Source organism: Danio aesculapii, chromosome 9, assembly GCF_903798145.1.
Source record: "Danio aesculapii chromosome 9, fDanAes4.1, whole genome shotgun sequence".
Classification (NCBI taxonomy): Eukaryota; Metazoa; Chordata; class Actinopteri; order Cypriniformes; family Danionidae; genus Danio; species Danio aesculapii.
In genome coordinates, this window is record NC_079443.1 from 33,195,635 (window position 1) to 33,222,628 (window position 26,994).

A 26,994-nucleotide genomic window follows, 5' to 3' on the forward strand; every position below is an offset into this window, starting at 1 on the left:
GTGGAAAACCTCGTATTTCATTCATTCATTCATAAAGTATGCTTCCGTGACCGCATACTTTATGCTGCTTTCAGTAGTATGGCAATAAATGTCATGTAAAATGACATTCAAACTCATATTGTTAGCATTTAACAATGAATGGAGCACATGAGCTGTACCTGAGGTGATCATTGTCATAGTTTTCTGTTGTTCAGCTGCGAGAAATAGAAGCCGTTTGTAATATATCAATTCGAGCTGTTGGTTAGGACAAAAACTCCTTATAATATGGAAAATATTCCATCTTTCGGGTGCCGTTGTTTTTAGTAGGAACACTGTTTCACTCGCTCCTGTCCTCAATCTGGCAACCTGTGCTTGCGTTTGGATTGATCCAGGAGTGCAATACCAAGTTGAACCACTGGGTGTCAAATTTACATACAGCACCTTTAAGGTTTTGATTTAATCTTTGTGTATGTTATTGTCTCATTTAAAATATAAAGATTTTCTAAAAAAAAAAAAAATCAAGAGTAGTGATTAAAATAGCACCACTGTTAGCGCCAAAATATAATTAAAAGTGAAGACTTTTTAAACTAAATTGATTGTTACCTGACAATGACTCCAAAACAAATAATGTGAGACATCAGATTCTGAGAAAAACTATAAAATCACAGAAGCTGATGATCATGGGAAGTGATTGGTTATACTTACATTACTGCAGGCTAGATGGAGTGCTGTATTGCCCTTCTGGTCAGTCAGATTGAGGTTCACATCGGCAGCAGCAAGCAAAGCTTCTGTTTAAAACACGTGCAACAATTTAAATGAGTGGGTTTATTTTCGAACACAATGTATATAAATGAAAATGGATGCAATTCAAAAAAAGAGAGAAGAAAAATGGTGAATGCATACCTACAACCTCAACTCGTCCTTTCTCTGCTGCCATACAAAGAGCACTGCGTCCTGATTGGTCAACCTCATCCACAGACGCATTATGGGACAAGAGCAACTGAACACAGTCTACATGGCCAGCGAATGCAGCGGCATGGAAGGGTGTCCTGATAAAAGAGAGATTCAATTCTTCAGTTCATTAGCAAAGATAAAGATACAATCATAAAAACTGATTGAGCAGTGTATTCTAGTGACTGGGTTAAACACGTTAATTCCCTCAGAACTGTATCTGAGCGCCTTGCAAGTGCTTCACTGACTTTAAATTTGGCCAAGTGTGAATTCAGGCAAGCCACTATCACCTATTTAGGAAAACAAGTCAGGTCAAGCGCGCCCTCTTGAAGTAAAAGTGACATCCATTTTTAAATTCTCAGCTTTAAATACCAAACGTGAGCTTCGCAGATTTTTAGGTATGGTTGGTTACTAGCGCAGCATTTCTAAGAACTTTTCTACTATTGCACATCTATTAACCTCACTTTTGAGTCCATCCTGTTCATTTTGTTGGTCTGATGATTGCCAATGTGCTTTTGATTCCTTTAAGGCTCTCTTAAGTAACACCCCTGTGCTGGCTGCACCTGATTTTTCCTCTTCATTTAAGTTGAAGATAGATCCGAGTGCAAAATTTCTTCAGTAATTCTATAATATTCTAAATGTTACGTTTTCTCTCATTAGACACCTGATTAAATCGTAACGGGGTATATTTTAAGTGTTCATTTTCTCATTACTAGAACTAATGACGTTTAACTATGTTTCTACAAAAACAATAATAAGTCTCAATCTTTTGAAAATGAACATTTCTATCACTTTCATTGGAGATGCATCATATTTAAGTTGAATAGATAAGTTTGCATTGATGTTTGGTTCGGTAGGATTGGGCGATATTTCTTAGATACAACAATTTGAGAATCTGGATTCTGAGGGCTCAAAAAATTTAAATATTTAAAATTTTAAGTAAAATTAAAAAATTTTAAGGAAAAAATGTAAAGAATCACCTTTAAAGTTGTGCAAATGAAGTTCCTAGGAATGCATAATACTAATAAAATATGATGTTTTGATATATTTACAGTAGAATATATTCATGTAACATGATCTTCAATTAATATTCTAATGGAGCTTTGCTAAATAAATATATATTTTGACCCATAGAATGTATTTTTGTTTACTGCCAAAAATGTGCAACATAAAGCTTGTTTTGGTCACTAATGTTTCTTAATTGGTGACAACCAGACATTATCCAAATATCTGAATCTTTATATTGAACAAATCTAAATTTTATATCACTTTAAAAACAATGTGAAATGTTTTGTTTAAAAGTGTACATTAATAAATGGCCTTTGAAGTAAATGTCACTTGCTTCGATTTTTCTCCTATGAAATGCAAATCACACTATTTAAAATTTCAGTTTTGAGTCCCATAGGTATAGATCTAGTATTATGAGTATATATGAGTACACCCCCACAAATCTCTCATTTAAATTAACATTTTCTATAGGATGCTTTACAATATCATATTTGTGCATATACATTTGTTTAGTCAGTACTGAAGCTAAATCTGGAGCTTATCTATCAAAATAGCTTACAATAATGGTTAAAAAATAAATAGCCCAAATGTATGCAAAATATTATTTTAATAAATATGTTTACTAAATCTGTTTTGTTCAAATGCACCAAAATATATTACCCAAATTCACTGAGAAATGGATATAAATATTCATTTTCAAAATGGGGTGTATTCATATATGCTGAGCACTGTATATATTTGAATCTTTGCCATTGTAAAGACTGCAAGTCTGTCCCTCAAAGTCTTATTTTCATCTGATATTCAATAAACCTCCAACATAAAAGTTATTTCTAATATGAGTTCACACAAACAAAACTAACCTTCCCTTGGAGTCTTTGCATGTTACAATCTTTGATCCCATGGCTTCTAATAAAAGGGTGGCACAGGTCTCATGATCATTGACCCTGCAGGACAGAGGAATCAAAGACCACAAAGTTAAAACAGAGGTAAGAAGTGCCAAAAGTGAGAGAAATTAAGATATGAGGCTAACAACAGGCGTACACAGCACAATGCAGGGGTGTAAAGGGGTTCCCATCAAACTGGCAAAAGTCTTTTTGATCGAGGATGACTTCTACACAGCCCTCGTGACCTACAAAAAGCACACACACACACAAAGTTAGTCCACAATGCTTCACAAAAGCTACATTCTGATATCATCATTTCAACTCTAAATGGAGACTGTAGAAACAAACCATAGTAACAGGCATAGTGTAAGGGTGTATATCCCTGGTTGTCTCGCAAAGGGGGCAACGGGGGTTCAATACACGCGATACTGAGCAATTCGCTCAACCAGGACGCGTGGCCTCTAGCTGCAGCCAGGTGGATGGCTGTCCGACCCCTGGAGTCCCCCAGCAGCACTGATGCCTCCAGCTCCAGCAGAGACTGAACACATTCCTCCTGTCCACATAAGAGCTGAGAGAGACAAAGAGTGTTTCAAAAACACTGGTCATGACAACCATAGAAATATTTAAGAGTACACCTTAAAGCGATAATACACCCAAAAATTAAAATTCATTTACTCATCCTCCACTCATTCCAAACCTGTGAGTTTTTGATAACAGTTTACTTGAAGGGCTGTTTTATTAAGACCGTCACGAAATGTGACTGGAAGACTGTCTGAATGTGAATGAGACCGAATGCATGCTTATAACAACTGTCATTAAATGTCATTCGCTCACTTATGACATTTTAAATGCAAAGATGACATTGTTTGTTATGACAACTTGACATAAACCAATCCATCTCAACCTTTATTTGTCTTTGTCATGACAACTTGACATTACCAAGACAACACAACTTGTCATAAGTCTGTCATAAACATGATTGCCATGAGAACTGTCATGAATATTTTTCGGATCATGATTTTAGTGGAACAAACTGTCATTAAAATGTCATTAAATATTAATGACGCTCTTAAAAATGATTTGACAGAGTTATGACACTTTTAATGAGACATTTCCAAGTCAAATACAGTTTGTTGTTCCACTGAAAACATGACACATGACGAACAGGGGCAGACCAATAAGCGAGGTAAGCAGCCGATTAGGGCCCCAGGGAATGAGAGGGCCCTGACCAATGCATAGAAGCCTACATTAATCATATAACTCTTTCATACATTTCCTATCATATGTTGTAAAATCTGTCTATAAGCATTAAGATTTTAATGTTATTACTCCTTTTCAAAATCAGTGGCCCCCATGAATAGTGGATTGTTCCTTCCATACTGCACATGCAAATATTAAAATCTAATCACAAATATGGCTAATTAACTGTACATAGTTTGTGAACTTGCTTATTATTTGTGAATTTATTATTTTAAATTTTACCTTAAGAAAATAATAGTTCCACTTAGATGTATTTTAAAATGCAGCTCATTATAATCGACAGAGATAAAATATCTATATAGAAAGAAAGTGTTATGAGTTTCAATGTTGATGGATTGATGGATTTTCTCTTTAGTGTTTGGACTTTCAGCAGTGAAAATTAAACTACACTGTACTGAACTTTTACTCTAAAACTGGACTGACACAGTTTACATTTACTAGAACTTCTATGTTAAGCTGCTTTGACAATCTACATCATAAAAACACTATAGAAATGAAGATGAATGTTAGGGCCCCATACCTTGGATTGCTAAGGGCACCTAAATCACTAGGCCTGCCCCTGATGACAAATGAAACTCACCCCAAGGTGTAGACCAGTCAGACCGTGATGATCAGCCATGTCCACACTGGCCTCACGCTCTAACAGAAGAGACACAGCATCCACATGACCCCCTATTACTGCCAGCATTAGAGGGGTTCTGCAAACACACACACACACACACACACACGCACACACACTTGACTGAACTTTAGTCCCCAAGTTTAATGTTTTTGTAGTCATTGATAGTACAGAAATTAAGGGTGACGATTTGTATTGTTGTTTCTTTTGTTATTAGCATGTAGTGTTAATACTAGTAGTACTAGTAGTATGTAGAATGGCTCCATTACTATCTATTTTTTTTATATTATAAATATTTAAATATCTTTTTAATATTATTTTACGTTTCTCTTGTCTTTTTATTTTACGTTGTCTAATGTACAGCACTTTGGTCAGTCTTATGACTGTTTTTAAATGTGCTCTATAAATAAATAAACTTGAACTAGTAGTATGACTGTCTTTAGTTCTTAATCTATAACTCACTGTCCCTGAGAGTCGGCTGTGTCCACCAGATCTGCATTATCAGAGTCTTCCAACAGGAGGCGCACACATGATGTATGACCATTCATGACTGGAAAGAAACAAAATGTATTCAATATTACAAAGGGAGATGTGGTATTTACAAAATTATTAATGATATTCATTAAAGTTGCTTGATCAACCAAATATTCTTCTAGGGCAGTACTGATCTTGTAAAAATCTTAATTTCTTGTAACAATCAAGTAAAATGCACATTTTGCATACAAATATATATATATATATATATATATATATATATATATATATATATATATATATATATATATATATATATATATATATATATATATATATATATATATATATATATATGCAGTTCAAGTCAGAATTAATAGCCCCCCTGAACTTTTAGCCCCCCTGTTCATTTATAATCATAATAGTTTTATTAACTCATTTCTAATAACTGATGTATTTTCTCTTAAAGTGACATTTAAAGGCTTAACTAGGTTAATTGGGTTAACTAGGCAGGTTAGGGTAATTAGGCAAGTTATTGTATAAAGATGGTTTGTTCTGTAGACTATCGAAAAAAAAAAAATAGCTTAAAGGAGCTAATAATTTTGTCCTTAAAATGGTGTTTAAAAAATTAAATACTGCTTTTATTTTAGCCGAAATAAAACAAATAAGACTTTCTCGAGAAGAAAAAATATTATCAGACATACTGTACTGTGAAAATTTCCCTGCTCCCTGCTGTTAAACATTATTTGGAAAATATTTGAAAAAGAAAAAATTCAAAGGGGGGCTTATAATTCTGACTCCAACTTTATATATATATATATATATATATAAATATATATATATATATATATATATATATATATATATATATATATATATATATATATATATATATAAATAAAAATCAAAAAAATCATTATTTATGCATACCTGTCAACATTGGGATGTAAAAATAAGGACATTTTCACCCCATAAATGAAGGGTGTTTATTTACAATACGATTGAGAAATTTCACCACAGTAAGCTGTAGAGTTTTCATTAAGACCCTAAAAAATAATATCATAAAATGGTATCCTAATGATGTCACCTTTAAGACAGGGATTTGCAGGAACCTACTGATTTTTATTTGTTTGTGACAGGTACAGTATACTAGCCAGCACAAAAGGCATTCTTAGCAAACTACCAATTATTGTCTTCAACAAATCCCAGATAATTTCCATTAACAGTAATATAAGATCACAAGATCACAAAAAATTATGTATTAAAAAAGTGCAGAATAATTTCTACCATACATAGGTGTACTACCTGCAAGGTGGATGGGCGTACGTCCTCTGACATTATCTTTGCTTCTCGATGAGGCCCCGTGGTTCAGAAGTGTGAGAGCACAGTCAGTGTGGCCCCTGAGAGCAGCAAGGGCCAGTGGAGTCCGACCAACTTCATCCCCCTGATCCACATCACAGTGACCCTCCAAGAGCACTTCCAGAGCCTGCGCGTGCCCGTGATATGCCTGGACACACATATACACACTGGCTATGTTTCCATCCAAAAATGTGAATTAACTTTATGCACAAACTGTATTATCACATAAAAGATGTGCGAATAAAGCAGCGTTTCCATCTAACTAGTCGAAGAGAATAAAATCGTCACGTCCTGATTAACTGGCACCAAATATCAAGAGTAAAGACGGAATTTGCAGCGATAAGAGAAGCTGCATGAATCTTTTCTTCATTTAATAAATGACTTGCGCCTCAGAACACAATCCTGACACGCAGTGGCGTTTGAAGGCGTAAGACGCGAAGCACAGAAGCTCTTGATTCTTGAGGTCATTAATAATAAAACAACACTAATACTGAGATGGTTAAGGGTTTTAGAATAACGAAAACAACATTTCAGATGTTTTACGATGTGCTTAGCCTGCTGATTTGTCCATCTACACACATTTTTATCATCACATGATCTCTTATAACAAAATCACATGACCTTTTTTTAATGCGCACACTGAAATTAGTTCAGTAAAAGTGTTTCCATCGCAGTTTATGTGCATCTTTTTAAATAAAAAATACAGTCTAGATAACTAGGTCATACCTATGATAATGAAAATTAACTCAAAATTAATGCAAAAGTAGTGTAACATTACAATACAGAACCAAAAATATTGTAATACTGTAAACAATTACTTTCAAATTACAATAACTAATGATATATCATACATCATACTTTGGAAGTAATTTGCAAATGCAACCAAAGCACGCAATAGCAATAAGTAAATGGCTGTGAGCAACTCCCAGTCATCCAAAACAAATAGCATGATTACTAGACACTACAGGTGTTGCTGTTTTATGTAAATGTTGATCAGCAAAATTGATCATGTGGAAGTTACTGCTTTTTGCCTTGGCACGGCATCTCACTTTTTGGATATTTTCATGAAAAAAAAAATCCTACATATTGTGCCTTTAAAGGTGTAACTTTGGACTCACAGCCAGATGTAAAGGGCTTCTGGTTTGGTTGTTCTCCATGTCATCTTGATGGTTTTCATCTCTGTCCAAAAGCTGAAATCAAACACAACCTGAATTACAGCTATTCTCATTGGACTCCAGAAAAACATTTCTGTGTGCGCTTCACACAGGTGAGTGGGCTTGACAAACCACCTGTAGGAACACTTTTCTCTCTATATACACCAGACACTTTACTTAAACTCCATCTTGCAAGTACTCAATAAGAAAAACAATGTTTACTTGTGAATGTACCACAAATCCTGTTACACAAATTGTTTTCTTAAATACCTCATTTGCACAATATCTAGCACAATACTGTTCTGTCTTGTGTAAAAGTACTTGTACAGTCTGTCTTAGGTTATGTGTTGTTCATATTCATGAATGTTTACTAACGTAGCACTGTGGTCCTGCGAGACATGTCATTTCGTTCCACTGTTTGTCCACACTTGTAGCAAAATGACAATAAAAGCTCAACTTGACTTGACTTGAATTAAACTGCCAGTACACTTATTTTATTTTTTATATTTTATTTTTCATTTTGTTTTTATTGCAGTTTCCAAATTTACATACAGATTGTATTGTATCATTGTATATTTTATTGTCTCAAACATCAGAATTCAGAAATTGTAGAAATAAATGAAATTATAAATTACATAAAAAGTCCATAAATAAATAAATATGGAGGTTACATTAATGCTTCAAGGACATTATAATTACAATCAAAACATTACACTCATAGCTGTTTAATATATTGTCAAAAAGAAAACAGATAAAACTGACAATTATGTACTTTCTTTAACCCATATTGTGGCACGCAGTCTACCCTTTTCTTTGTTTTTATTACCTAAACTATATACATATGAAACTATGAGGTAGCTTTAAGATCTTAAATGTTCATTTTTATTTATTTGTTTATTTTTTAAATAGGTATTGTTCTTCACACTATCTTTATTTCATTTTTCTTTCATTACAAAAAATAATACACAAAATAAAATTCAAATCTTTCTGACTATAGATTCTATAATAAATCTGGTCTTAATGGAAGAATATATTCTACCCATTTTCTCCATGTCTCATTAAACTCCTCAGTCTGTAAACGACGATTCATTGTCAGCCTCTCCATCTTATAGATTTCATAGATTATGTCAAACCAGTCACTCATTTGAGGTATTTTGAGCTGTAACCATTTTTTTTTTTTTTTTGATTATGGCTTTTTTACAGGCTATCAGCAAAACGTTCAGCAGTTTTGTGTCAGATTTTTCTTCTAACATAACATTTTTTAGGCCTAGGTATAGCGATGAGAAGGAAAAATCAGTGGGGATACAGAATGTATTCTCTAAATATTTATTGCTTTTAAAATATTTAAAATATTTTTCTAAATATTAATGTTTTTTGCCAAAATTCTTGAATTTTTAAACATTTCCAGAACATAGCACGCTTATTTTTGAATAATAAACATATGCACTTCACCAGCAGGTGGCGCACAATAGGTTGAAGACTCTGAAGAAGTCAAAGGGATAGTTCACCCAAATATGACATATCTGTCATGAGTTACTCATCATCTACTGATGCAAACCTGTTTGAGTTTCCTTGTTCTGTCAAACAAAACCTGATACTTGAGATGGATGAAGAATGTCAGAAACCTTCCATAGTAATTAATTTCTTACTATGATGCCAATGGCTCAACATTTTTCAATCTAATTATTTTGTGTTCAACAGGAAAAAGAAACACATGTAAGGTTTGAGGCTGAGTACATTTCATTTTTGGGTGAACTATCCCTTTAATATGTATATCATTTTACAACACTGGACTAAATCCATTTGCATGTTAGGTCACACATGTAAATGTAATGTTGTAGTGACCGTTGATAACAGAGGAAGTGCCCTGAGGCGCACACAGGACATATTTGTATTCTCACCAGTTTTAAGCAGTGTCTGTGGCCGTACGCTGCAGCATAGTGAACTGCGCTGTAGCCTTGTTTATCTTTAAGCGATGGGCCAGCGCCGTGCTGCAACAGGAACTCCAGACACCTGCACACACACATAGTAATAAATAACTTTTATACAAACACAAACTTGCATCTATAAATATCATATGTACTGCATATTTCCAGGTCAATATTGCATTGATGAGAATTTTAAAAATTGCTTCATTGGAGTATAAGACACATTTTACAATTCCATTCAGAAATAAAGTAAAACAGATTTCAGGTAACCATATAAAACTACATTTTTAACCAAAGAAGTCCTCATTTTAGTTCCCTTAACTCCACAAAAAATACTTTAAATTAAATAGCATTCAGAACACCAGGAAACAAAATAATAATTAAATAAACAAATAATAATAATAATAATTTTAAATGGGACATTTATGTTTCCTTTTCATTTATATTGTTTTTGTGCATGTCAAACAATTCCTGTTCAAAAGGAAACTAAAATGCTTTATTATGCATGTTAGAAAATGGTCATGTCATTGTCAATGGTCAATGGTCAAAAAAAAAAAAAAAACAATATGGTTATGTACAGTTGAAGTGAGAATTATTATATATATTATTATAATTAGGTTAACTAGGCAGGTTGGGTAATTAGGCAAGTTATTGTATAACGATGGTTTGTTCTGTAAATAATTGAACATAAATATAAGCTAAAGGAGCTAATAATTTTGACCTTAAAACGTTTTTTAAAAATTAAAAACTGCTTTTATTCTAGCCGTTATAAAACAAATAAGACTTTCTCCAGAAGAAAAAATATTATCAGACATACTGTAAAAAATTTCTTGCTCTGTTAAACATCATTTGGGAAATATTTAAAAAAAGAAGAAAAAATTCAAAGCAGGGCTAATAATTCTGACTTCAACTGTACATATACTGTAGTCAGCTTTTTATTTATTTTTAAGTACTTGGACATAATATAGACTGAACATGTAATATACATGCGCATGACATCACTATTTTCACAAATTAGCATCTCTCAGATAGTAGCAGCATCATAAAAAAGTAGTTTGAAACCAGTTTTAGAGTTTGGCTTTTTAGGGCCCAATCACACACCCGGCACAATGAGGCGTGTTTGGCATGATTTGTTGCTATTGTCAGACCAACGCAACCCTAATTTTCCCATTTTGCACCACGTTGTTTAAATAGTAAATCCATTTGTGCCACTTTGTGGACTCATGGGTGTGCTGGTCTAGAAATGAGGTGTGTTAAGGCGCAGTATTGGAGCGTTGCTTTTTTGAGGAATCAAAATAGACTGCGCCATTGACCAACTGAAAGCAGGTCTAAAGTTCAGTGCAGAGCGTGTTAGTTGTGCGCCTTAAATGCTTACACATTGCTCAATACACAAAGGATGTGCAGCAATATGCAAATATCTTTACATGTGAAAAAAAATAAAGGAATAAAATAAAATTTGTATTCTTTTACTTATTATTCAATTTTATTATTTACTACATAAATATAAAAAATTACAGCCTTCATGCCACTGTTTTTTTTCAGTTTATTTATGACAATTCGCTTTTGTATAATGTTATTATTATTAATAGTATTATTTATGATACGCATATTTATATTTGTTTTAATAAAAACAAGCTTAGATTTGTCCATCTGTCGGGTTTTGTACCATATGGGGTATAAGAATGTGACGTGTGTTTTATTTTGATCACACTTTATTATTATTATTGTTCATTTATTAGTTTGCTGGAAATTAGAGCTGAATTTAGAAATAGTTTTAAAACAAATCTTTGCGCTTAACAAACTAAATTAATTATTTAGGCTGATAAATGTCTTCAATGGAGTGCGTACAAGACAGTTTCCTTAACCACGGAAGTAAGTAAAGAGTAAATGTAAAGAGAAAGAGAAAGTAAAGAGGCCAAATGGAGGAGGCTCATTCTTTATCCTCACGCAGATGGTCTGTTTAACTCTTTTCTCGCTAGTGAAGCGTTCAGTTTTTCCACTTACAAAGTCCGCCATGTAAATAGCAAATGCACCATGGTGTGACGCAACTGGATCTTAAAGAGAATGGGAGATGAGACTCTGATTGGTTTAATGCATGTTATGCTCAAAACACACCCATAACTCATAAAGAGAATAAGCACAACCCTGTTAAACCAGTGTTTTTTCCATCCTTAATACAAAAGTGGATTCGGACACGCCCTTAATGCTTTTGCGCCATGTGCTTTAGACTTTGCCACTAGATCATTAAAATAGAGCCCATTGTCTCCCTAAAAATCTTGTGCAAGTTAATATCAAATACTACATACACAGATACAGTATATACACATGTAGATTAATTGCAATAATATACTGAAATAATAGAAAGCAATGCATATTATGAGAGGGAAGAGAAAGAAAATACATTTAGTTTGTCCCAGACATGAAAACGATGAGGTTAAAGACGCACACAGACACAAGCATCCAGTGTTTTGGCATCAGAGCAGCACACACGTAAACAGTAGGAGTGAACGGTGGGATATGTGGACACAGAGGGGGGACAGAGAGATGAGGCTGAGCAGATGTGGACCGTTCCAGAGAACTCACAGAGCGGCCTCCTTCTCCCTCTCAGCTTGAACTCCTTCACTCTCCGGTTCCAGGACCACACGCCGCCTTCAGAGAAAAATCACACACAGACACTTCTCACTCAATAATTAATTGAATCACTCATTTGAGAAAAAAAAAAAAGTCTGAGAATAATATTAATGGCTACACACACACTGTAAAGTTTTACGAGTGACCATTTAAATGTGAGCAAACCCTCCTAAATTATTGTTCAGCCTTGTGTTTTGTTGAGACTTGGAAGGTTGCCATGTCCACTTAATACAAGCGTGTGGATTTGTTGTTTAGGCTTGGCTCATAAATTAAATTATTATAGTAGACCTATCCAGCTAGCAATTGTTTTATTATTATTATTTGTGAAAAGTAAATATTGATTTATTATAAGTTTATTACTTTTTTTACCAAGATGAGAACATGAAGGAACTAATTATAATATTACTGTGGTAGCATGTCAGAAAAATTATGTCATAACTGTCATGGGTCTATGTAACATGTTGTGTCTGTGTTGTCCTTGTTCAACTTGTCTAAGGCTGTTTCTCAATTTCAAGAATGCAGAGAATGGACTTGCGCTCTTGTGGAGACCGGTCTTGCCAGGTCACTTCGGAAGAACAAACTCGGGAGACCACGAGAACACAGAACGCGTCCTGTGAGAAATGAGATGCTGCGTTCTTCCTGATGGTCACGTGACCTTTACGTGTTTTTAAAGGAAAATTATTTAAACATTACAGGATTCATACAACAATTTTGTTGTTTTTCCCCTTTTCACAATATATACTATGCATAAAAACATTATAAATATACGTTGCACAATATAAATAAAACAGATTTTAATACGAATTTCAGCAAATAAACACCCTTAATGTGTTTATGCCTCTAATAAGATTTTTATGGTGATGTTTACTTTTACCGTTTCATTTAGGGAAACTCCTGAGGCAAATAAGTTATATCTCTGAACTTTAATAATAAATCTATATAAAATGCTGCGCTTCCCACCTCCAGTCGCAATGACTTCTGGGACTTCTAGAGCAAGTTCTGCGCTCAAGTCTGCATCGATGCGTCCTCAATATCAAGAACACATCCAGGAAGTTTTAGCTGTCCTGCGTTCTTGAGTATATGAATTGAACTTTGGCAGTTGATGATGACGTTACACGAGAACACGAGGACGCTGAAGATCGCTGAAGAACGCATATTGAGAAACAGCCTATGTTTATCTTGTGTCTGAGCACATGGCTCAACCTGTGTTTGTATACACCATGTGCTCCTCTGTTCCTCCCTCCTTGTTTCCAACTGCCACACCCCATTGTTTAGCCCTCATCTAGTCGTAGTTAGTCTCAGTGTTTACACCTGGTCCTCCTGTTCTTTCCTCCCTTTATTTTCTGCCTCTCTTCCCTCAATGTCTTTTCATTGTTGCACATTGTATCTTGTATTACATGTTAAGCTGCAGTCACACTTGAGTTTGTGCATGCGAAATTCTGTTGTACAGCGCTGTGAAAAGGGGCGGGATTAAACAAGATGATTAGACATAAAAAAAAAGCGACAATTGGTCAATGTTTTAAATTTCTGTCCAGAGAGGTCATGTTTGGATCTTCGATTGGTCTCACGTAATCATGTGATGCGATTTCACAGGTCAGAGTTCACCAAGCTTGAACTTTTCAACGCAGCGAACTGCGAAACTTGACGCACGAGCTTGCGTTTCCAGTCTGACGCATTTGCGTGGGTATGACTAGAAGTCTATGGGGAGAAAAGTGCAGTTTGACCATAGTGTAGCTTTAGTCTCAGTGACTATGTTTACATGGACACCAATCATTTGATTTTAATGCGATAAAGACAATACTCTGATTAAGAGTTAACCATGTAAACAGCGACTTTGGATTAATTTAATCAGATTAAGGTCATAATCGAACTAATGTAACTAGTGTAAACACCTTAATCGAACTATTACTGTCATGTGGGGCTTTTTGCCGACAGGATAAGCACACACACACATGGCTGTTTGACACTCTTTGCACCTACCGAGTCAGTGCAGACCACAGACACCTGCATCATGAAATGCGGAGGTTTTTTTTCTTCCATTCAGCATGCGGTATGAACTTCCATTTAAACGTAACTCTTCCAGCAGTTCATAGTTGCATCCAATATCTTGTTTGTCACGGGGAGCATGCTCGAATGAAAGTGAAAGTGCCAAACTGCAGTTAAAGTCGACAAATTAATAACGAAACACCTGAAACTACATGAAACTCCGCAGGAAATGTGGATAGCGCGGTGACGCAATGACATTAATCGAATTATTTGCTAGGCCTATAATGGGATCATGAAAGAAACATTCAAAATGCAACTCATGTAAACGCCTTAATCTTATTATTGTCTTAATTAGATTAAGGCAAATAATTCGATTACTGATATTCATGTAAACGTAGTCCGTGTTTGCACCTAGTTCTCATGTTCTTTCCTCCCTTTTGTGCTCTCTTCCCTCATGTCTTTATCTGTTCACTGTTGCATGTTGTATCTTGTGTTACATGTTACTTGTTGTTGCTTGTGACTTGACCGTGCTCGTTTCTCTCTGTGCTGTTGTTTGTGAGTTTGAGTTGTCTTTGTCTAATGTTTGTTTTTGTGTGGTTTTTCAGTAGGCCTTCTGTGTCATCCCGTCTGGTTTATCCTTTTCAAATTTGCCTGTTTAAGTGAAGCTGCGGTCACACTGCACTTTTCTATGACAGAATTTCGCAAGCTCAAACTCTAGTGTGACTGCGGCATTATTCCATTTATCTTTGTTTTATTAGTAGCGTTAAGTGTTTAGTTCCTTTTTACTGGATTTATTTCCCGTTTTATTTCAGTAAGTTAAATCCAATTTAATTTCTCTTTGCTTTCATTTTTAACAGCTTTAGTTTTCCTTTTATTATTTTGTTTCTTAGTTTAGTTCCCCTGTCTGTCTTTGTGTCTGTCTTTGTCTCGTCTCGTCCTGTCTTTGTCCAGCCCTGCCTGCTGTGAACCCTTGGCAGCTGGTATCCGCTGTCAGGCTACTACTGGTGAGAACACCACTCTCCAGGATCGCTGGTAGGCAGTGCCTCATCCAAGGCCTTAACCACCTCCTGCCTGGCCTGAGCATCCCAGCTCCGTCTCCTGTTCTCCTGGCATTCTGTGGCCACTGATTACGTCAACAGGACTCTCCAGCACAACTTCCTTTGTCTGTCTGCTCCATCCAGCACTACCCTGTCCATTAAACCATTGAACTGTGCTACACTTAACCCCTTTTTCACATATTATTGTCAATAAGCACCCCCTGCACTCATTCTACTTTTGGGTCCTCCTTCTTCTAACCGTGACAGTAAAATTCTTCACCGGTTATATATTATTATTTTTTTAATATAATTAATATCACAAAATGTGTCATTATTTAATAATCACACACTTAATATTGATCCAGGAGCAAATATTTTTATAAATTAGATTAGATTAGATTAGGTTAGATTCAATTTATTGTCATCACACATGTACAAGTACAAGGCAACGAAATGCAGGAATAAACCTAAATCTAACACTAATAAAAATAAATGATATTATAGTATACGGACATATCTCATTACTTATTCACAAGATTCTTTGTGAATTCCAGCAGCTAATGTAATTAAGCAAAATTAAAGGTGTTTCCGTATGTCGTATCAACTTGACGTCAACCCCCGTCTCTGCACATAAACTACCCCAATGACAAGAGACTTAAAAATAGCCTGTGGTTGCCATGGTAACAGATATATGTGTTACTGTAGCTGCTAGCAGTCTCTGGAGAAGAGGACTGGCGCTGCACTCCATTTCACCTGATGCCGGTGTCGAAATCCTTTCTTTGGGTTAGAAATGCATCCTGTTATTTGGCCACACAACTAGGTCCATTTGTGTGCTAAAAATATTCATTTAGTGGGTGTTTTGCCCTCAGTAAAATGAAATTGAAATAAAGTTTTTAAGATATAACAATCAGTATGTTCATTTTAAGGATGTCTATAAGCTAGTTTGCTCCAAAACAGTGACAAAATTCATGTTTATAAGATATAAACCTGATATAAACACCCAAAGCTTGCAGTTTGTCACTTCCACCTAAATCAGTTTTAATTACCGTCAGTTTCTCATCAAATCTTGACCAATCAAACAATCCTGTTTCTGACATGCCCTGCCCGCTTCTCATTTGCTTTTCTTTAATGCGCTTGAGCTCAACCACTCTCACTGGCAGAGCTGTGAAAAAAACAAAACGCTATTGGCTGTTTTTTTAAAGGGGAGAAGCTACTCTGTGTCCTGCCCCGTTTTGTGTTTAGTTGAGATTACCTCAAATTTTGAGGTAAATTTTCTCCACCATCTCACTGCTTCAAATACAAACTAGCATTAAAAATCAACAACACACAGTGTGTGCGCTGCAAAATCTGTCATCAGAAAGTGCTTTACACAAACCATCATTTTTGATAACTGATCTAAACACACACACGTTCTGTATAGTTTTTGTAACAATAATTATGCCCATGGGATGTCAAAAAAAGGAATGAGGGCATTAAAAGATGTACGCAACTGTTTTTATGAACCACTTTGAAAATCTTTTTGTCACTCATAGAGATTAGATAAGGCTACCTCTTTCTAGAGCACATATGTTGAGTTTGTACAGCACCAAAAACAGACCAATTAGCAAACAGAAAAATTTGAAAGGCAGTGGATCGGGCACATACTTTAAACAGGGGTGTCCAAACTCTGTCCTGGATGACAGGTGTACTGGAGACTTTAGCCTGAACCAGCTAATCGAGCTCTTACTAGATATACAAAAAATTTCCTGACAGGTGTGTTGAAGCAAGTGGGAGCTAAACTCAGCAGGGCCTTCTAGGACCAAGTTTGGACACCCCTGCTCTAAAGTAAGAATATTAAAACCAAGTAGACTTTTATATTTTGACTTTTAAAGTCTGCAACTGTTTTGTTTTTGTATTGTGACGTCAGTTTTTAGAGAAACTGAGTATTGAATGAGAAAACGTAGGTGAGCGTGGCTTGTTTTTTTCTACTGCAAGCTGGTTGGATGTAGTAAAGTAGGCATTTCATTCATAAAGATCAGGAAAAGGTTTTTGGGAGAGTTTGGGAGAGATGTTAACCAAGACCAATACCTCAGACAGACATAGGGCCCTATTATACACCTGGCGCAATAAGGCTTAAGACATGCCTTCTTCATCTTTTTTCAGTTTATTTACGACAATTTGTTATTTGCAAACAATTGTTTGTTATTTGTTATTATTATTATTTATTACATGCATATTTATATTTGTTTTATTAAAAACAAGCTTGGATTTGTCCACCTGTCTGGTTTTTGATCATATGGAGCATAAGAATAGGACGTGTGTTTGGATATAACTTTTTTGACCACACTTCGTTATTATTGTTCATTTATTCCTTTGCTGGAAATTAAAACTGAATTTAGAAATAGTTTTGAAACAAATCTTTGCACATAACAAAAAAAAATAATAATTATGTAAGCTAATGGATGTCTTATGCAGTGGAGTGTACAACACCGTTTCCTTATCCACGAAAGAGAGAAAGTGAAAGTAAAGGCCAATTGGAGGAGGCTCATTCTTTATCCTCATGCAGAAGGTCTGTTTAACTGCGCCATGGCGCGACACAACTGACTCTTAAAGGGAATGGGAGATGAGACTATGATTATGCTCAAAACACACCTATAACTCATTAAGAGAATAAGCACAACCCTGTTAGACCATGCGCCGTGGCGCAAAGCATATTTTTCCGTCCTTAAAATAGCAAATTAGCACACGCCCTTAATGCTTTTGCGCCATGTGCTTTAGACTTTGCGCCTAGATCGTTAAAATATAGAGCCCATAATCTATGAATTTAACTGAAAACAAACAGGAAGTGCATTTTTAGATTAAAATTTTAGATTATAAGGGCAAAACTATATATATACACATTTTTTTCAGGGTTTTCACCTTTAATGGACAGGACAGTAGAGATTGTTGACAGGAAAGCAAGGGGAGCAGAGAGAGGGGAAGGATTGGCATAGGGCTACAAGGCGAGAATCGAACTCGAGGCGCCATGAGCACCGGAGTGCATGCGTCAATGCACTTACAAGTAACCACTACACCACTGGTGCCGACAAACTTTTTTTTTCTTTTTTTTTATAATGACGTGCACAGATTAATTGTTCACCACAAGTTTACCAATGTTCATTCATTCATTCATTCATTCATTCATTTTCTTTTTGGCTTAGTCCCTTTATTAATCTCGGGTTGCCACAGCGGCATGAACCGCCAGCTTATCCAGCATATGTTTTATTCAGTGGATGCCCTTCCAGCTGCAACCCATCACTGGGAAACACCCCAAAAAAATCTAGCAACGTGAGCTAACAAAATCAATATGGCTTGTTTTGATTTCATGTGTACTTTAAATCTGTCATAATATCTGGGTCTAAAAAGCTTAAAGTGCAATATTTATTTAAGATGTATCTTTATTTTTACCAATTATGGGAGTAATCCTTGATAAATAATGTGTGTACCTCCTGTCCAGGTCGGAAGCAGCAGCGTAATGAACAGCAGTGCGCCCCCACTGGTCAGTGGCGTTAATGCAGGTACCGCAGGACACCAAAGTCTCCAGGCACTGAAAGTGACGACTAGCTGCCGCATAATGAAGAGGGGTCCTGTTGACACCCATAACAAAAGACAGAGGAAATAACATGACAAAATATAAGTATGATGGAACAAACTACTACAGAAGGGATGATTTCATTTGATGTATGCAGTAATAAAAGCTAGTTGGTGGTTCTATAAACAGCTGTGAAAATGTCTGAAAAAAAAACAGCAATTTGTCTGTTTACTGTCAATGTATACTGTCTGTGATGAACTGGACAACTCAAGCAATTAGTTGAATAAATGCCTTGACATAAATGTTTACCAAGAACTCAAGAACTCACCTTCCATGTTTGTCCCTGCGGTTATGATCGGCTCCACTGCTGAGCAATAGCTTCACACATTCCACATTTCTGAGAGAAAGAGAGAGAGAAAGTGAGATTAGCTTTGACTTCAGGCCTTGAGCTGATATGTGGGCACACAGCAGGTCTCACAGAGGGTTAGTCATTAGATCAATCACTTCAAAATTTTCTAACCAGTTTCACATACAGAGAACATACAGGAATCAGAGAGTGAAATTCAATACCTTTTAAGACCTTTTTCAAGACTCTTTCTTTACATTTTAAGACCTTAAAACCACTAAAACCACACACATTGGCGAGATTTTAACTTACAGTATATTTACTAAATATTCATGTAAGAAACTGATCCAAAACTAAAACATTATTCACATACTGAATAAAAATCTATTAAATCTAGCTAATTCAGCAGGTTGGCGCCTTTAGAACAGCAGAAATAATGGTGTTGTCTTGGTTACCAATGTAAACAAAGCAGCATGATGTCAAATCTAATAGGATTTCATTGATTTCATAAACTACACAGCATCTTGATATTCGCAGATTTAATTCAGGCAAACTTTAGCATACAACCATACATTGCATAATCTAAAATCATATGAAATTTAATACCTTGCAAAATAGCATTAAAGGCTTTTTATTACTTTTTAAGGGCCTTAAAATTCTCTACATTGATTTATTAACTTTCACTACTTTTTAAGACCCCAGGGACACCCTGGCGTAACATTGCAGTACCAAAGAGTCAGATCAGAAACAGAAACAGAGAGATCAAACACAGAAAACAGTGAAACTGCAAATACAAATAGTAAAACTGCAATCCTCTACATCTCAGCTAAAGGAAAGCAAGTCCCACTTTTCAGTTAAATTGCTCAATCACTTTAATGAAAGGTTCAATCATTTTGTTCCCCTACAATGCATATGCACACTTGAAATATACTATTTAACACTATTTATTTCTCTGTTTAGATTTGATTTGAGAATTTTTTTGGTTTAGCAATTTTGAAAGATGTTTTTAAAATAAACACTTGGTCATCGTCACCACAACCATACATCCGCTGTAAAACCCAACAGTCAATTATATAAAAAGAAATGAGTGTAGTTAACTCAAAATGTACTGAAAGTTAATTTTACTTATTTGAAAAGAGTTTTAAACTCAGTGTTGAAGGTAATGAGTTAATTAAATACCTCATTACTTCAATTTAAATGGAGTAAGTTTACAGTATTCTTATAGATTTGTTTTAACTCAAATAGTTTGTTGCAATCGCTTTCCTCAAACGGTTTGAGTTGCCTTTACTTATTGGGTTTTACAGTACTCTGTTGGTTTGAGTTCTCTTCATTTATTGGGTTTTACTGTGCTCAAATTGCTTCATTTACTCATATGGATTAAGTTCACAGTACTCATTAGTTTTTGAACTTAAATGGTTTGTTGCAATCAGTTTCCTCAAATGGTTTAAGTTACTTTTTGGGTTTTACAGTGCATGTATATGCAGATGTCACATTTGACAACCTGTTGACAAATCTGTCATCTTCCAATGGCCAAAATATAGGGATGTCCAGATCTGAGTCCGTGACTGGAAATCGGGACCGATCACATGGTTTCAGACTCAAATGGTATTGGACGTTACCTCCCAATCAGAACTCAAATATATATGAATATATATTCATTATTTTTTAACACATCTATAGTTATGCAGTGGCACAGAGTTAGACACATGCGGCATGACATCACTTTGTTGCAGAGACGCTATTGGTTAAATGCCAGCAAAGCAGCTTGAAGCGGAAAGCGTGAGTATATCTGCTGTCTGGTGGTATTATATAGTTAAATGGTGACAACATTGCCATAGCAAACTGTGAGATATGTAAACTTGCAATTGCCTGACGTGTATTTTAAGTTAAGGTGCTATTTGTTTTTATATTTAATTTTTTTTATATTTGTTTTTATATCGTTTTTAAAGCCCAAAAGTGAAGAATTTATGTTATTTATAACTTGATTGTTCAAGCTACCTCACAGAAGTCTCTGTTTGTTAACAGAGTTGTTGAATGTTAAAATAAGGCGAATTAAATATACACAACTCTAGTTATAAAAACATTTATTTAAATTGAGTAATTCAGTGATCACAGACCAGCTTTAATTGTTCTAATATAGCACACATCTTATATACAATATCATCCAACTCTGCAGCTCAACAAGTAAAAATCAGATCTGCAGATTGACAGACTCACCCTCCCGCAGCTGCGGCGTGCAGACATGTCCTCCCCAGGTCATCAGGCGTATCGATTTGGAAGCCTGCAGACAGGACCGAGTCATTACTGAGAGGGCACATTATGCTATACCTCCTTCCTGTAGAGAGTGAAAGAATGAGGAGGAAGGATACAGTGCACAGAAAAGGAAAGTGTCCCCACAACCAGACGCAGACAGTGTCAGACCACAGTAGGGGGAAAGAGTGAAATGGAGGAAAAAGAAGTCCAGAAAAGAGACGGTTTGAGAGAAAGAGAGACACAGAGAGAAAGGATGTTAGTGCAGGGAAAACAAAGACAGTGCACACAGGAAAGACAAGACAAACACCCATCACTTACAGAGGTGAGAAATCAGGGTATCTTCCATTCATTTCATATCAGTTTTCAAAAAAAAAAGGAAAACTAAGAAGGTTTTTTGTTTTACTCACACAAAAAAAAAACACAACGAGATTTGACTCCATTTTTGTTATTTTGTTTAGGGCAGGAAAACAGGAAAACTGATAAACGACTTTAAAATTTATTATGCACATGAAGGCGGTGCTGAAATGTCCTTTTTCCTCTGATTGGTCAAACAAATCTGAGCTTGTGATGATGCCCTTAAAATAAAAGTCCTTTGCGATCAGCACCCAGGTTTTTAATCATTATTATTTATATACAAGACAAACACCCATCACTTACAGAGGTGAGAAATCAGGAATCAGAGGTGAGAAATCAATATGTATATATATATATATATTTACATAATCTATGATTTCATCAGTTAGCAGGCTTACAATCGTTGTGTATGCAAATAAAAACGTAAATTTGCAGTATTATTTCAAATTTTTTTATTAAAATAAGGTCATAGTTCACTGCCAAACATCTTGCTGATTTGCACTTGATGCTGAGCAAAGATAGCCATTTCCGAGCAGCACCTGGTTTGCATGATTGTTTCCAAGCAAGGCCTATATAATAATAACAATAATATTATTAAGAATAATATAAAGGGACTAAGCCAAAGAGAAAATGAATGGATGAATAATAATAATAATAAAAATAATAATAATAATAATAGGCTAATAGTAATACTAATTAATACGGTTTACTTAGTGTTTTTTATTGTTTAGCTTTTTTATTAGTTGCTAGCAGGACCAGAATAAGAAAACATAGGGCCCTGGGGCTATAACAAAGTGTACCTTTATTTTATTTCCTCCCATTTTAATTATATATATATATATAATTTAAATTTTCTATATATATATATAAATAGACTATTATTTTGAGGGTGACGTCACGAGCTCAGATTTGGTTGGCCAATCAGAGGAAAAGGGGCATTTCAGCACCACCTACATGTGCATGATGAATTTTAAAGTCTATCCGTTTTCCTACCCTAAACCAAAAAATGAAAAACGTCCGTTTTCTTCCTTTCCTTTTTTTGTTTGAAAACGGATATAGAATGGACGGAAGATACCCTGATTGTGAGAACACAAATGTGTGCTACTAAGCAGAACAACATAAAAGGAACAGATCTACAGTGTATAACCTAATACAACAGCAAACCCACAACCAAGAGTCAGAGTTAAGGTAGCAGATAGATATAAGGGCATGCCAAGGCCAAGCAGGGAACGTCAAAAGCTGTATGCTCAAGCAAATATGCTGGTGAGAAAGTTTTATTTGTTATATTTGTTTTGTCTGTCTTTTGTACTACTGGACCTAGTGTCTGGAATAAAGAGAATATATATATATATATATATATATATATATATATATATATATATATATATATATATATATATAAGCAATATGTGGAAATGTGTGCATACTTTCAAAGACAAAAGATTTCACTGAAGAAATGTAATTACAGGAGGAACAGTTGAACAAAGCATCCACTCAACAAGAAGAATAATTTTCTGAAGTCAGAATTATTAGCCCCCCTGAATTATTAGACCCTCTGTATAGTTTTCCCCAATTTCTGTTTAACGGAGAGAAGATTTTTTCAACACATTTCTAAACAATAGTTTTAATAACAAATTTCTAATAACTGATTTATTTTATCTTTGCCATGATGACAGTAAATAATATTTACCTCAATGTTATTCAAGACACTTCTATACAGCTGAAAGTCACATTTAAAGGCTTCACTAGGTTAATTAGGCAAGTCAAGGTATAAACATGGTTTGTTCTGTAGACAATCGAAAAAAAAATATTGCTTAAGAGGGCTAATAATATTATAATTAAATTAAAAACAGCTTTTATTCTAGCCTAAATAAATCAAATAAGACTAAAAATATTATAGGAAATACTGTGAAGAATTCCTTGCCCTGTTAAACATCATTTGAGAAATATTTGAAAGAAATAATAATTCACAGGAGGGGTAATAATTTTGACTGTATATAATTATTTTTGTCACATCAACTCTTGAGGTACCGCATGGCTCTTTACTTAGTCCTCTCAAGTTCTTACTGTAAACACAGCACTACTATAGCCAAAAGAATGTGAACACCATGTGGATACTGAATACTTCATTTCAAAGCCTCAGGCATCAACAGGGAGTTTTTTGATCCCATTCCTTTTCAGAGCAATTTTCAAATCTTTTATGCGTGGCCTCGTGCGCATTTATGCCAAAAATCTAGGTTTACAGTGATAAATCAAGGTAGTCCAATTGCAGTTTCCGATATGGTGGTGTAGTCTGTACCTGAGGAGAGAAGTTTCCGGCAGCAGTCAGCATGTGCATTCAGAGCAGCCAAATGCAAAGGGAACATGCCGTGTACGCCTCTTCTGCAAGGAAAACAGTATATCAGAGAATTGCAATGATTATTTACCAAGATTTTAAATCCAAATACAAAAGGTAGACTCAAACCTTGTGCAGTCTGCTCCACTCGTTATTAGAGTGTTAATCAAAAGTTCATGACCATATCGAGCAGCGACGTGCAGTGGAGTGTTTCCATCCTTATCGACACAATCAATCTCACCTCCTGCATAAAAATCATGTTCGTGCAAATTAACATTAGAATCTAATTCAGGATGCAACAATCCCCATATAGTAATCTGATACACGGAAAAATATGCAAAATACATATGACATTCATATTCAGTTCATATATGGATTTGACATACAGTTGAAGTCAGAATTATTTGCCCCCATTTGATTTTTTTCTTTTTTAAATATTTCCCAAATTATGTTTAACAGAGCAATTAAATTTTCACAGTATGTCTGACAATATTTGATTTATTTTGGTTAAAATATAAGCAGTATTTCATTTTTTTTTAATCAAGCTATATATTTAAGCTATATATTTTTTCGATAGTCTACAGAATAATCCATTGTTACACAATAACTTGCCTAATTACCCTAACCTGCCTAGTTAACCTAATTAACCTAGTTAAGCCTTTAAATGTCACTTTAAGCTGTATAGAAGTGTTTTGAAAAACATCTAGTCAAATACTATTTACTGTCATCATGGCAAAGAGAAAATAAATCAGTTATTAGAAATGAGTTATTAAAACTATTATGTTTAGAAATGTGCTGAAAAAAATCGTCCCTCTGTTAAACAGAAATTGGGTAATAAAATAAACAGGGGGGCTAATAATTCTAACTTCAACTGTATATAAAATATATGTACTATATGTCATATATGTAACATATATTTCGAAATACTGCAAAAATGGGTGAAAAATGGGCAAAAAAAAAATTCCCAGCCATTGAAATCACAAACGTATGCGTGTATATATGTAGCCATATGAATATATATATATGAAAATGTAGCCTAAAATATACAGTGCTCAGCATAAATAAGTACACTCCATTTTGAAAATGAATATTTTGATTTATTTCTCAGAGAATATAGGTGATATATTTTGGTGCATTTGAACAAAACAGATTTAGTAAATAGATATATTTATTTTAGTCACCCATCTTTTTAGTTTCACATCTTTAGAAAAAGAATGATAACACATTTAAATTTATGCAAAATATTGTAAAAAACATTTACAAACTACAAAATTTCATATATTTTTGTGTCTCTCTCGATTTCTGCTCCTTTTTAAAATTGTATTTAACATTTTCCCCCAACAAACAAATTTGGGCTACTAATTTTTGGACCGTTATCATGAGTTACTCCGGATTTGAAGTATTCCCTGGGCTCCAGTAAGAGTGAACTGTTGTTTATTTGCCCTTTGAGCGAAGGGGCAACTGTTTTAGTCCAAAACAGTGGAATACCGAAAACAGTGGAATAAATGAAAACAGGCACCGACACAGACCTGCAACGGGTTTATTTATTTATCTGTTCATTTTATGTGGACTACTTTTTGAGCTTTACTGAATGTAATGTTGATTTCGATGTTTATTTGAGTTTTGGAAAAAAGACAAAAACAAAAAGCTTCATTTTGAAACAAACATTTATTTTTCCGTTTGTATTTGTTGCTTTGTTGTATTTAAGTAAATTTGGAAAGATAATTTTGTACCACATTGGTTGTGTTTATCATTTATCTGAATTGATATCATGCTATGAGCTTTTGGGGGGATTAAACTACAATTTAGAGAGTTCTAAATAATCAAAATCCAGTGCCCTTACCATTAAAATAGGAAGAGGACATTATATTTAATTAGATTAGCTCCAGAGTTGGCTTCAGTGCTGACTAAACTAATGTATATGTGCACATATAATATTGTAAAGCATACTATAGAAAATAATAACGCAATAGAGAGATTAAAGAGGGGTGTACTTATATATACAGAGCACTGCATATATGAAAGCAGCCATTTTGGCAATATTTCAATATTTACGTTCCATTTGTTGCATATGAGACACATATTTTATATATGTAAAATCCAAATATGAACTTGTACGCAGTGTTGGAAAGAAAACTGAAAAATCATATTCAAGAAAAAGTACCATATTATTTTCTCAAAAATGTATTGCAAAAAAGTAGAGTAAAAGTATCTGTTGTAAGGCAAGGCAAGGCAAGTTTATTTGTATAGCACATTTTATACACAGTGGCAATTCAAAATGCTTTAAATAAACAAGAATAAACAAGATAAGTATAAGAAAATAAAAAACAAATAATAAAAATGATTAAAAACAGATAAAAACAGATAAAAATGTGTTAAACAAGTTATAAAAGAATGAAAAAGAAAAGAAAGACATAATAATGCGATCTGTCGGACGTAGCACAGTGCTCATTCAGTAAAAGCACAGCTAAACAGATGTATTTTCAGTCTTGATTTGAATGTGCCGTTGGAGCACATATCTGATCATTTCTGGAGGCTGATTCCAGCAGTGAGGGGCGTAGTAGCTGAAAGCCGATTCACCCTGCTTTGACTGAACTCTTGGAATTTCTTATTTATGTGATCCTAAAGATCTGAGTGATCTGGTAGGTTTGTATTCAGTGAGCATATCTGTAATGTATTGAGGTCCTAGGCCATTTAGTGATTTATAGACCAGTAATAATACTTTAAAATCTATTCTGAATGTAACTGGTAGCCAGTGTAAAGACCTGAGGACAGGTGTGATGTGCTCTGATTTCCTGGTTCTGGTCAGAATCCTGGCTGCAGCGTTCTGGATGAGCTGCAACTGTCTGCCTGTCTTTTTGGGAAGGCTAGTGAGGAGGCTGTTAC

At 34.7% G+C, this 26,994-nt stretch overlaps 1 protein-coding gene across 3 annotated transcripts in view; it reads right to left on the reverse strand.

Annotated features, from left to right (window-relative positions):
* The window catches only part of ankrd44 (ankyrin repeat domain 44), a 59,154-nt gene that overhangs the window by 7,435 nt on the left and 24,725 nt on the right, over positions 1-26,994 (reverse strand). For 2 of the 3 annotated variants that reach the window (XM_056465486.1, XM_056465488.1), the window contains exons 10-25: positions 24,238-24,352; positions 24,073-24,155; positions 21,384-21,501; positions 19,149-19,217; positions 18,735-18,875; positions 12,200-12,265; positions 9,590-9,701; positions 7,653-7,724; positions 6,481-6,682; positions 5,164-5,251; positions 4,663-4,780; positions 3,171-3,390; positions 2,980-3,067; positions 2,799-2,882; positions 883-1,028; positions 685-767 (exon numbers count right to left, since the gene is read on the reverse strand). In XM_056465486.1, the coding sequence (XP_056321461.1) occupies positions 685-767; positions 883-1,028; positions 2,799-2,882; positions 2,980-3,067; positions 3,171-3,390; positions 4,663-4,780; positions 5,164-5,251; positions 6,481-6,682; positions 7,653-7,724; positions 9,590-9,701; positions 12,200-12,265; positions 18,735-18,875; positions 19,149-19,217; positions 21,384-21,501; positions 24,073-24,155; positions 24,238-24,352 (1,805 nt within the window). The remainder of the gene's footprint in view (positions 1-684; positions 768-882; positions 1,029-2,798; positions 2,883-2,979; positions 3,068-3,170; positions 3,391-4,662; positions 4,781-5,163; positions 5,252-6,480; positions 6,683-7,652; positions 7,725-9,589; positions 9,702-12,199; positions 12,266-18,734; positions 18,876-19,148; positions 19,218-21,383; positions 21,502-24,072; positions 24,156-24,237; positions 24,353-26,994) is intronic. The other variant, XM_056465487.1, reaches the window with a different exon arrangement.